General features: G+C 39.2%; 2 protein-coding genes across 5 annotated transcripts in view; both read left to right on the top strand.

Annotated features, from left to right (window-relative positions):
* gcfc2 (GC-rich sequence DNA-binding factor 2) lies at window positions 1–11143 on the top strand. Of its 4 annotated transcripts, none has more exons than XM_039668147.2 (18): window positions 1–354; window positions 436–534; window positions 631–783; window positions 1195–1425; window positions 1513–1610; window positions 1720–1853; window positions 3019–3202; window positions 3624–3747; window positions 3910–3970; window positions 4172–4254; window positions 4557–4756; window positions 9247–9391; window positions 9660–9781; window positions 9883–9959; window positions 10080–10146; window positions 10411–10557; window positions 10636–10775; window positions 10932–11143. In XM_039668147.2, exons 1-18 carry the CDS (start codon window positions 75–77, stop codon window positions 11041–11043), a joined length of 2457 nt encoding a protein of 818 aa, XP_039524081.2. In that variant the 5' UTR covers window positions 1–74; the 3' UTR covers window positions 11044–11143. The 4 variants fall into 4 exon arrangements, with proteins under 4 accessions (XP_039524081.2, XP_039524089.2, XP_039524099.2 ...); XM_039668155.2 differs by having other exon boundaries at window positions 442–534; XM_039668165.2 differs by having other exon boundaries at window positions 2–354; window positions 1750–1853.
* The window catches only part of eva1ab (eva-1 homolog A, regulator of programmed cell death b), a 27063-nt gene continuing 25100 nt past the window's right edge, over window positions 10757–12719 (top strand). The window contains exon 1 of the mRNA XM_089120441.1: window positions 10757–10775. The gene's annotated coding sequence lies outside the window, so the exon portion shown is untranslated. The remainder of the gene's footprint in view (window positions 10776–12719) is intronic.

A 12719-nucleotide genomic window follows, 5' to 3' on the forward strand; every position in this document is an offset into this window, starting at 1 on the left:
AAACGTTGACCAGGAAGTACAAAATACGTCACTACAAAACGGTGATTTCACGTTCACGTTGGATTGTATTTAAAATGTTTAATAAAAAGCCGCGCAGAAATTTCAGGCAAAGAAAAAATGAATCCAGTGATGAAGATGAGAATGAAAAGCTCGGCGGTGTTGACGATAGAATGGAAACGGAGAAAGCAGATTCAAAAGCAAATTTACCGCGAGGAAGGATTTCAGGTAGTTCAAAGGCTCGCGAGTGTGACTCCAGTGATGGTGAGGAGCCCTCTGTCACCGGACTCCAGTCCAGAGACATAAAACACCAGTCGAAGAGCAAAAAAACACTCAGCTTCTTTGACGATAAAGACGGTGAACATTTTACTATAACCAGTCATATGCTCTTATATGGTAAATAGATTCGTTTTAACGAATAAACCTTACTCTCTTAAGTTACAGCCACTGAGGGAAGTTTTAAAGTAAAACGGTCAGTCAATAGAGAAGTTGTGTTCCAGGCGCGGAATAAAGAGGATGCTCCTGTACCATTACAAGGTACTGTAACTGAAATAACTACTTAGGTCTGATCTGAAGACATAATTTTCATCTGCCAGTGAATGTTATGGTCCATAACACTTTATCTGTTTTCAGTTAAGAAGAATAAGGATGTCAGTTTGCAATCTGACAGTGATGCCGATTCTTCTGTGGAAGAAATACCCCCTGACAGTGATGATGATGATGATGATGATGATGCAAGCTCTTCTGCCATGTCAAGTTCATCTTGTTCTTCAAAACCACAAAGAGGTTCTGTCTTCACCTAAATCATTTGCCTAAGGAACCAGTTAACTATCTGAACAAAACAGATTAAATACAATAAGCATAACGTTTTGTTTTTTTAATTAAATTAATGCACTATATTATTTCATTAATATTTTGAGAGGATCTCATGGTATCTCTGAATTAGCCACCATTTATTTCTATATAAATTCAACACAATATTAAGGAGATAATATTTTCCCCATTTACTTCATATTGTGGCCTTTTTGGGGCCATTTAGCCTTAAAGGAGTAGTTCACTTTAAAATTTCACTTTCTATTGCAATTGTCTACAGGGGAACTTTAAAACCCTGAGGACCACCCGAGGTTTAAAGCGATGGTTTACCAAACTATGAAAAATCTGTTATTGTTTACTCATTGTTAATTTGTATTGTTGCAGTCATCATTCCTGATGCTAGAAATATCCGTGCTGCCAAAGAGAAAAGGAGAAATGCCAGAGGCCAGCAAGATTACATCTCACTGGATTCACCCCACACTCCTGGAAGCCTACAGGAAGAAGATCCGAGCAATGAAGAACAAGACAGTGACAATGATCTAGATGATCATGAGCGCAGAATCGAGTTTGCACCCAAACCCAAGACTCTCAGAGAGCGAATGGCTGAGAAGATGGGTGAGAATCTTGTGTTACTTGTGTATATTAAATCACTGCTAAAGTAGTTTGGAGAGAGATGAAATGTTCTGGGTTTGTGCTCTGTAGGAAGTGATAGTGACGAGAGTTTTTCTGATAGCCAGGAGGAGGAAGACCAGCAGATGTGGGAAGAGCAACAGATTGGAAAAGGAGTCAAAAGACACCAAGTGAGACCTGACACTGTGACAGATTTTAATAATCTTAAGCCTTTTTGGATAGTATTTAACTTAATATTAATAGTGTGGATAATATTTAACTTAATATTAACTTCCATAGTGTTTCAAGGACCTTTCCTTGTATTCTCAGAAGGATTGGCAGGCTCCTAGACCAGCCCGACAGAAGAAAATGGACATCCCTGAAAAGCTACCACCAATCAGAATTGATGTCATTAAGAAGAGAATCATTGGAAAGTAAGCTGCTGTTATGCATTCCTTATAGATGTTTTTAATTAATAATATATAAAAACATTTAACATTCATAAAACATTCTTAAAATATGAATATTAACTATACTACTGTTTTGGTCAGTAAGATTTATTTATTTTTGAAGAATAAATTAAAACTTTTGAGCAAGGATGCACTGATCAAAATTGAGAGTAAAAATGTAGCGTTAAAAAAGTTTTATATTTCAAATGAATGCTTTTCTTTTAAACTTTCTATTCATGAAAAATCTTGGGGGGAAAATTTATCATGGTTTCCAGAAGAAATCAAGCAGTATAACTGTTTTCAACATTGATAATACTACGAGATATTTCTTGAGTAGCAAATCAGCATATTAGAATAATTTCAGAATGAAGTATCAAGTGACACTGAAGACTGTAGTAATAACTAACTGCTGAAAATTCAGCTTTACCATCACAGGAATAATTTCAAATAGAAATGTCTTTTTTTTTTCTTTTTTTTTTTGGTGCATTCACACCGGGCATGAATACCGTGTCAAATTTGGCGCCTACCGTAGTTATACGCTTGAACACTTTGGCGCGCATAAAAAAACAAAAGTTTGAAGCAAAATTTACGCGAGCATCTTTTTACATTTGGCGTTTGGCATTTGGCGGGCATCTTTTTACAAGACGGCTGATGTTGATCGACCATTCATCAAGAGAGTCACTGCTCTGTATTTGAAATGGAGAGTAGAACAGTGGCGTAGGGATCATCGTTGCCGTATTTGGGTACACCGAATCCTTCTAAGGCGAATCGAGTTTGGAGAGTTTCACCATTTGCTCCAGGAGCTGCGCCTGGATGAGGGGCCGCTTTTAGCCGTACTTCTGTCAGTCCCGCGGCCAGTTTGATGACTTGTTGTCGCGCATCGGAGCAACCATCACCCTCACCCACCTAATCTGTCATTTATTTTGTTTTGATGATAAATGGAGCCAGCCTCTAAAAGTGATTAACCTGTCCTGTGTTTTTTTTTTTTTTTGATTTTTAAAAAAAAAAAAATTCTCTCTCGCACAACACTGTCCTGACACGATCTAAATGCAGCCTCTAGAACATTAGAAAAAATCATACTAACTTACTAATCTTACTAACTTGAATGGCAGTATACAGTATATAATTGATATAAAAAATCTCACTGCAGGTTGGAATCGCTTAAGGAGGTGCACAGGGCGCGAGAGGCAGAGCTGAGGAGGATGCAGCTGGATGTGGAAATGGCCAAGAGCACTTTAGAGAGCCTCGAAAACCACCCCGCAGATGAGCAGCTCCGATTCTACCGTACCATGAACGCTTTCTCACAGAACCTACTGGAATGCCTGTCTGAGAAGGTAGGCAAAGTTTATTGTTACTAAATGAAGTATGTATGTAATACAGAATAGTTATATACAATTTAGATGCTCCACGGATTTAATGGTGAAAGGGCTATGACACACCAAGCCAATGGTCAGCCAACGTTGGGCCATTGGTGGGCGTCCTTCGGGCTAGTTTTTGCTGTGTGCAAAAAGTGAGTGCAGCTAGTGAGTGCAGTTCACTTCGTGTATACATGCAGGAGCCATCTTTGGACAAGCCGAACCACGAATGCCATTCATACAATTCGCTGAACTTCATTGAGTTCAGCTCACTTGGCACGTCGTTCGTGGCTCCTGCTCCATGCGAGGGCAACAACAAAATCAGCTTTCGTCACCTCTAGGTCTTTGATGCCGACTTGGGGTGTGTCAGAGCCTTTAAGTAGATTGTTTTATTTTTCAGATGGCTTTAATAAACTCTGTTGAGCTGGACATGCACAGTCTCTATATTGACCAGGCGGAGGCGCTGTTGAGTCAGAGAAGAGAAGCACTACTGGAGGAATCCTCACAGATTCAAAAATTAACCTGTAAGATTACAACTGTTTTTTAGTTTCATTGCGAAATTATTATGTAGAGGAGGCCTCACATCTTATACCCTCCTTTATTTTTATAATGATCATAACTTCCATCAATCACAGCACTGAATGCACATTCATTCAATAATATTGTGTATTGTGGATGTCTCGTAGATAACACTGATTCACACAGCAATGGTGACGCAACTGCAGACTCTAGCACCACTCAGCAGAGGTGAGATGGATTATAATGTATGCACTTTCACCATTACTGAATGTTATTGCTGTAAACACTGGATATACTTAGCCTGACATTATGAGTCTTTATAGATTACAGCCTTTCGAGGCTTTCTGAGATGCTTATAATCTTTAAATTACCGTTGTCAAAGTCATTTATCATTGGGTTTTCTATTCTCTATGTGTTTTCATGTCTAAGCTTGTCCTATGAAGACATTGGGTGCGTACCTTGTGACTGGGAACCAACAGTAGAGCAGGAGGCAGAGCTACAAAGTAAAAGAGGTGTGAGAAGCTTTATTGAAGCACAAATAAAATCATTTTTAGTCACCATGAAATGAAAATGGACAATTCTTTTTTTTTATTGTTATTCCTGTATTTATTATAAATTATATATCCATGCACATGTAATTTTTATTCAAAATAGCTAATTCACCCCACCTACTCCCCCCAACACAGGAGGAAAGTCTATCCGTTTAATGCTGACTTTGAACAGTGGTGTCAGAGCCTAGAAATGCAGAGATCACATCCAATACTTGTGTTTATATGAAATATGTACGCCATCTATAACTTTGATTCAATTTCAGATGATCTACTGAAAAAGGCCCAGGAAGTGTTTGCAGATGTTCAGACAGACTTCTGGGACGTGAAAAAAATCCTCTCCAGATTTAATGAGTGGCGCGTCTCCTTCCAAGAGTCTTACAGTAATGCCTACATTGGCCTGTGCCTCCCTAAGCTCCTGGCACCCCTGATCCGACACCAGCTCATTGGCTGGAATCCTCTTCAGGTGAGCTATGGTTATTTTGACTTTCCACCTGATTATTTTGTGCTACATTCAAATCAGCTTGAAATGATATGCTGTGTTTGGATCTGAAACAACCGGTTTTTCATCCATAAGAAATTGTGGATCAGGACAAACTCAGCATTTGACAGTATGAGTAGTGATTAAGTATGCTGCTTATTGTCAAATATTGCATTTTTACAGCTTACAGCACATATCATGTGTATTTGTATCAGCACGTATTTTTAGTTATTATTTTACAAGACAGATTTCTCAGACTGCATTGTAGATTTGAAGGTGTGTATTCAGCAACTTGTACGTCAAACAAATTAAATTATGGTACTGAATAAAATTGAATTTGTCCTTACAAATTGAATTTGTTCTTACAATTGAAATTGATTTTGTTCTTACATATATTTCTTCATTAAATTACTAGTTTATTAGGGCCCGAGCACTAACAGTGCGAGGACCCTATTGAAACTGTTAGAATTATTTTTTTTTTTCTTTTTTCTGCAAAGTAAGCGCCATTTTCGGGGCCGCAACATGCTCAAAAACTCACCAAATTTGGCACGCATGTCAGGAGTGGTGAAAAATTTCGTATTTTGTGGGTTTCGCGGATGGGCGTGGCAAAATGGCACGCTAGCGCCACCTAGAAAATTGGAAAAAACTAGCCCCTCGTCCACGTTCAACCTACATGCACGAAATTTGGTGGGGACATGTATCATATCAAGACGCACAAAAAAGCCTCAAGAACCCATACCATAAACTCGACAGGAAGTCTGCCATTTTGAATTTGGCGGCCATTTTTGGACGATTTACACACTCCGTACTTTATCGAACTCCTCCTAGGGATTTAGTCGGATCGACTTCAAATTTCTGCTGTGCCTTCTAAAGGCATTGACGATGTAAAGTTGTGCTCTCTGCGCGTTTTCATCGATGGCCGTGTCCATGGCGTCGATGATTCGCCATGAAACAGGAAGTTGTAGTAACTTGGCTGTAAATGCCCAGATCTGCACGAAATTTAACACATTTGACAAGTTTCCCGCCCTGAACAAATCTACATGCCGATATTCACCCACAGTCATAGCGCCACCTAGTGGCAACAGGAAGTGACCTTTAACGAAGCAGCCCCCGCCACACTTTTGACCGACATGTACGCAAATTCTGTGGTACATCTACCATGTCCAGACGCACAGAAAAGTCTCTTGGAGCAATGCCCTAAACTCAACAGGAAGTCAGCCATTTCTATTTTTACCACCATTTTTGGATGATTTACTCATTACGTACTTTAACGAACTCCTCCTAGGGATTTAGTCGGACCGACTTGACATTTCTGCTGTGCCTTCTAAAGGCATTGACGATGTAAAGTTGTGCTATTTGCGCATTTTCGTCGATGGGCGTGTCCGTGGCGTTGATGATTTGACATGAAACAGGAAGTTGTATTAACTTGGCTGTAAATGCCCCGATCTGCACGAAATTTTACTCATTTCACAAGAGTCCCGCTCTGAACAAATCTAAATGCAGACATTCACCCACAGTCATAGCGCCACCTGCTGGCAACAGGAAGTGACCTTTAACGAAGCAGCCCCCACCACATGTTTGACCGACATGTACGAAATTTATGTGGTACATCTACCGTGTCCAGACGCACAGAAAAGTCTCTTACAGCGATGCACTAAACTCAACAGGAAGTCGGCCATTTCTAATTTTACAGCCATTTTTGGATGATTTACTCATTACGTACTTTAAATAACTCCTCCTTGGGATTTAGTCGGATTGACTTCACATTTCTGCTGTGCGTTCTAAAGGTATTGACGATGTAAAGTTGTGCTATCTGCGCGTTTTCGTCCATGGGCGTGTTCGTGCCGTCGATGATTCGCCATGAAACAGGAAGTTCTAGTAACTTGGCTGTAAATGCCCAGATCTGCACAAAATTTTACACATTTGACAAGAGTCCCGCTCTGAACAAATCTACATGCCGACATTCACCCACAATCATAGTGCCACCTGCTGGCAACAGGAAGTGACCTTTAATGAAGCAGCGTAGCAAATTCACAGCCGCACTGGCTGAGCTGCAAAATATGCAACGCGGCCGCCTCACACCCCGACGTGCTACAGGTGCGAGGGCCCGCCCATCGCTGCTTGCAGCTTTATTTTTTTTTTCTTTTTTCTGCAAAGTAAGCGCCATTTTCGGGGCCGCAACATGCTCAAAAACTCACCAAATTTGGCACGCATGTCAGGACTGGTGAAAAATTTTGTATTTTGTGGGTTTCGCGGATGGGCGTGGCAAAATGGCACGCTAGCGCCACCTAGAAAATTGGAAAAAATTAGCCTCTCGTCCACGTTCAACCTACATGCATAAAATTTGGTGGGGACGTGTATCATATCAAGACGCACAAAAAAGCCTCAAGAACCCATACCATAAACTCGACAGGAAGTCCGCCATTTTGAATTTGGCGGCCATTTTTGGACGATTTACACACTCCGTACTTTAACGAACTCCTCCTAGGGATTTAGTCGGATCGACTTCAAATTTCTGCTGTGCCTTCTAAAGGCATTGACGATGTAAAGTTGTGCTCTCTGCGCGTTTTCATCGATGGGCATGTCAGTGGCGTCGATGATTCGCCATGAAACAGGAAGTTGTAATAACTTGGCTGTTAATGCCCAGATCTGCACGAAATTTGACACATTTGACAAGAGTTCCGCCCTGAACAAATCTACATGCCGACATTCACCCACAGTCATAGCGCCACCTAGTGGCAACAGGAAGTGTCCTTTAACGAAGCAGCCCCCGCCGCTTGTTTGACCGACATGTACGAAATTTCTGTGGTACATCTACCATGACCAGACGTACAAAAAAGCGTCAAGAACCCATACCCTAAACTTGACAGGAAGTCCGCCATTTTGAATTTGGCGACCGATTTGGGACGATTTACACACTCCGTACTTTAACGAACTCCTCCTAGGGATTTAGTCGGATCGACTTCAAATTTCTGCTGTACCTTTTCTAAAGGCATTGACGATGTAAAGTTGTGCTATCTGCATGTTTTCGCCGATGGGCGTGTCCGTGGCGTCGATGATTCGCCATGGAACAGGAAGTTGTAGTAACTTGGCTGTAAATGCCCAGATCTACACGAAATTTTACACATTTGACAAGAGTCCCGCCCTGAACAAATCTACATGCCGACATTCACCCACAGTCATAGCGCCACCTAGTGGCAACAGGAAGTGTCCTTTAACGAAGCAGCCGCCGTCGCATGTTTGAGCGACATGTACGAAATTTCTGTGGTCCATCTACCGTGTCCAGACGCACAAAAAAGTCTCTTGGAGCAATGCCCTAAACTCAACAGGAAGTCGGCCATTTCGAATTTTACCGCCATTTTTGGATGATTTACTCATTACGTACTTTAACTAACTCCTCCTAGGGATTTAGTCAGATCGATTTCAATTTTCTGCTGTGCCTTTTAAAGGCATTGACGATGTAAAGTTGTGCTATCTGCGGGTTTCGACCATGGGCGTGTCTGTAGCGTCGAAGATTCACCATGAAACAGGAAGTTGTAGTAACTTGGCTGTAAATGCCCAGATCTGCACGAAATTGTACACATTTGACAAGAGTCCCGCCCTGAACAAATCTACATGCCGACATTCACCCACAGTCATAGCGCCACCTAGTGGCAACAGGAAGTGACCTTTAACGAAGCAGCGAAAAATTTCACAGCTGCACCGGCTGAGCCGCAGAATATGCAACGCGGCCGCCTCACACCCCAACGCGCTACAGGTGCGAGGGCCCGCCCATCGCTGCTTGCAGCTTTAATTATATTAGCTTTTTAACATTAACATACAAAATTACATTACAGATTATTAGAACTGCAGTGCTGTGCAATGTCAACACTAAAAGCTGTGTCACCAATTATACTGGAATTGACGATAACCATGATAGTAAAAAAATGAAATCCTGATATTGTGTTAATAACACTATATTACTGTACTGTACAAAAATATTATAAATAATCCAGCATCAGTAACTATCTGACTGACAATATAGCAGATGGAGGTATTGCAACTTAACGTTGGTTTCTAGCCGTCACAAACTGTAGCTACAATATCCGCACAGAATCATGTTTGAGGAGAGGACACGGAAAAGCAGGACACTCTACCTGCATTTATTTCAAAGTTTCTATAGATAATTTGATAATATTATTATGAATTCTTGTGGCTATGGTAATCGCCTAGTGAAAATCTGCTATTGTGATAGCCCTAATACCAACTGACCATTTAAATCAACGAATGTTTACACATGCAAAAATTGTTTAATGAAATGACACTTATTTCCAGAACTCTATTCCGTCCTAAGATTTGATTTAGATTGTCGATTGGCAAAGATTGACATTTCTTTTAATGACCTTTAAATGTTCACTATTTTTATATATGTCTCTCGTTGACGTCTTGCTACTCATGTTATACCTAACATATTTTAAAAAATTTTTGTAATGTAGGCAGATGGTGATGACTTTGAGGCATTGCCGTGGTATTCTGCTGTGGAGAAATTCTGTCACGGTCTGGGTTTTGAGGAATCTGAGAACATGGATAAGACGACACTGCCCACCATAATTGAGAAGACGATCCTCTCTAAAGTTCAAGGCGAGTCATTTGCACATATTTACGCCAACATTTTTATAATTCCCACCAATCTGCATGCATTTACATTGAGTTTGAAAACAGAATATTTCAGAGAATATTTTAATATCAAGCTTTTGATTATAATTTACTATTAAAGGGTTACTTTTGCTGACAAATAAATGTGACGTTGCACTTTAAGCAGATTAGAATGTCTTGCTTTCACTGTACGATTCGTTTGGAAGATCAGAACTAATTATCTCATTAAAATATTGCTTGATGTTCTTGGCAGGTTTCGTGGAGCTGGTCTGGGACCCTTTGTCAACGCAGCAGTCTCAAACCCTCACGACATTGTGCAAGAGAATACAGGATGATTATTCTGTATTTGATGGTGAACAAAGCAAACCTGTCAAGGTGTTGAGCTATGATGCATTAACACTCTGTATGGATCAAAACGAATATAACTATGGATGTCATGTCAGTAAGTATAATGAACCTGTGATTTCATCCTGCAGGCCTTTGTTGAAGCAGTTATTCAAAGGTTAAGGAGTTCAGTTGATAATGACGTCTTTGTCCCACTGTACCCAAAAAAGTAAGTTCTATCTTGATTTGTTTGTTTTTTATATTTTATTTGATCATAATTTAAAAGGTTGATGTGTTTTTTAAGATTACATTACATTTGTGTGTGAAAGACATGGTGACTTTGTGTTAGGTTTTTAGATGATAAGAGGTCACCACAGTTCCAGTTTCAGAACAAGCAGTTTTGGTCAGCAGTGAAGGTTTGACATTTCACTTCTGGTCTTGATGAATGTTCATATCATCTTTTTGTACATTAAAGTTCAAATGTTTGGGGCAGGTAAGATCTTGAATGTGTCCTTGCTGAAAAAAAAAAAAACTATTCATTTCTTTTCTTTTTTTCTTACTGACCCCAAACTTTTGAATGGTAGAGTATGTGGTCATGTTAATTAAACTAATATTTAGAGTAAATTGTTTCATTGTGACATGCTGATTGTTTGAAGATTTATTTATTTATTTTTTTTCAGTTGCTTGGTAACATGGCATTATGGGATGGTTTGATTCCTGAACATTTTCTAAAAGAGCTAATGTTGGAGAAACTTCTTGGCCGTTACTTGATGATAACCATTCTTAACATATCTGATCCGAAACACACCATCCAGAAATGCAAAAAGGTGCATAAAGTTACATCAATCTAATTTTATGGTTACTTCTTAGGTAGTTATAAAACTAACTTCTATCTTTCGAAAAAGATTGCAGATGGTTTTCCAAACTCATGGTTTATTGATGTGAACGCTGGATCGTCACTACCTCAGCTGCAGAACTTCAGCAAACATCTTCTTCAGACCGCTCATGCGATATTCAGGGACAACAGTGACTCCAGCAACACACGGTATGTAATGTACAGTAGTGTGTGTGCAGTTATTTACACTTCTTCTCACTATATTTATGCTATTAAATACTAAATCATAATTTGTAGTAAAATGACTCCAATTATTCTTATTTTATAATAGATCTAATACTAGTTTCCCCTCTTTTTTTTTTTTAGAGCACTTTTATCTGATGTGCTGTTTGTCCTTAAGAACATTAAGGCACATGACGGTATTAGGACAATAACAGAAAAATATCAATGTGAGGATCTGTTAAAAGCTCTCCATTAGCAGCCATCTTGTGTCTGCAGAAGGTTTTATATGTTTTTAATTTGCAAAGTCAGTTTTGATATGTGTATGTATAGTGAATAAAATGTTTTATTTTGGCCCACATGGTTTTGATTTTCCTTACCTTGGTTGGAACTGTCATTTACTTCTGTCCAAATAATGAACTATTATTGTTTTTACTATTCCACAATAGTTATTTTTCTGAAACAATAGGCCTATATGGTACTCATTGTACATAGATCCCAATAGAGGTGTTTAAGCCAGCATTTTTAGATCCAAGACTATTTTAAAGACTTAGTCAAAGACGTACCATGCAGAGTCACCATGAACGGTGATTTAGGTTCCATTAATATGATTCTTTTTAAAAGATTTCCTGTTGTGAAGTAACTCCAAAAAAAAATACTCTCGCAGATTTCTGAATCTGAGAAGCTATCCAACTGATGTTTCCCCAATTGCAAACCTATTTTTCCACCAGTTTATTTGCATCTGTACAGAGGTCCATGTTTCAGTGATGTAATTAGTGGTGCTATATCAGTTTTACATTTTCCTGGTTGGAGAAGCCGTTTGACTTGGATGTACGTCACAATAGGGAAGAAAAGACTATCATGTCTTCCATTTCATACCGAATTTTAACAAATTGATAATACGCTGGCATTGATGCAAGTTTTGCATGGGCAAGTATCCAGAAAATATATAAGCCTGGTTGTATTTTATAGTTGTTGTTTTTTTTTTTTATTTCTCAGTAGAGACTCAATAAATAGGCTTATTCTTTTGTTGTGGCTTGTTTTCCCCTGTGCATGTTTCAGTTTATGAGGATGACAGATGATGAGCATTACTGGTAAACCAAACAATGACATTTATTTTATTAATGAATGGATCCTCAGAGACAACTTGCATATCCAGTAGACACACATGACCAGAACGTAGCTGCCCCTTAAATTGTTTATGTGTAGTGATTTCATCTCTCGACTAGTCCGTCACTGTTTGTTTTAATTTCTTTTTGATTCTTTTATGTTGAGATATTTTGTGAAACAGTTTCACTACTGTCGCTATGTCAACCAGAAGCCTCTTGAGAAAGTGTATTTTGTCCAAGGATTTTCCATGCTGTGAAACATTTACTGTTCTATCCTTTGACCCCTCAAGTGGGGCTTTGCTAACTTAACAATAGGATTAAAAACCTTGTAGGAAAGAATAAATGTAGGAACAGAACTACTGTAGGGATCAGACATCCTCACTGAAAATCTGGGATTTAAAGTTTAGCCCTGGAAATAAACAAAAGGTACACCAAAACCAAGCATTCAGAAACAACATAAGGTGCTCTTTGTGAAACTTTCAAATCATGCTGGATATCATTATAATCAGGTTTTGCTGTCAGGATGGATGTTCTATAATGGGCCTGGGAAACAGTGGAATAGTGGTGTGTGGCAACAAAAAAAACTGTGTGACCGAAAGCTAAAATAATTTGTCTTATTTACTCTGAGTAGTCTGTTCAAAGTGATCAGCGTCATGCGATATATCAGTTTTTTTTTCCAATTCTTTGAAGTGCTGATTCACATCTAATATAGCAGAATCAATATGATCATGAGTTCTAGATCAATGGAAGTGTGTCATCATGCACATCACATGAGCTCTACACCAGCCACATGAACGATGAGATCTCAATTGTTTTTTGTTTTTTT

This window comes from Pimephales promelas, chromosome 15, assembly GCF_988280905.1.
Source record: "Pimephales promelas chromosome 15, fPimPro1.hap1.1, whole genome shotgun sequence".
NCBI lineage: Eukaryota > Metazoa > Chordata > Actinopteri > Cypriniformes > Leuciscidae > Pimephales > Pimephales promelas.

Bases quoted from the DNA above. Each gene is read 5' to 3' on its own strand.
- gcfc2 (XM_039668147.2), top strand. From the start codon at position 75: ATGTTTAATAAAAAGCCGCGCAGAAATTTCAGGCAAAGAAAAAATGAA. The intron at 4,255-4,556 runs GTGTGAGAAGCT...ATTCAATTTCAG, and splicing joins AGAGCTACAAAGTAAAAGAG to ATGATCTACTGAAAAAGGCC. The intron at 10,147-10,410 runs GTTTGACATTTC...ATTTTTTTTCAG, and splicing joins AGTTTTGGTCAGCAGTGAAG to TTGCTTGGTAACATGGCATT.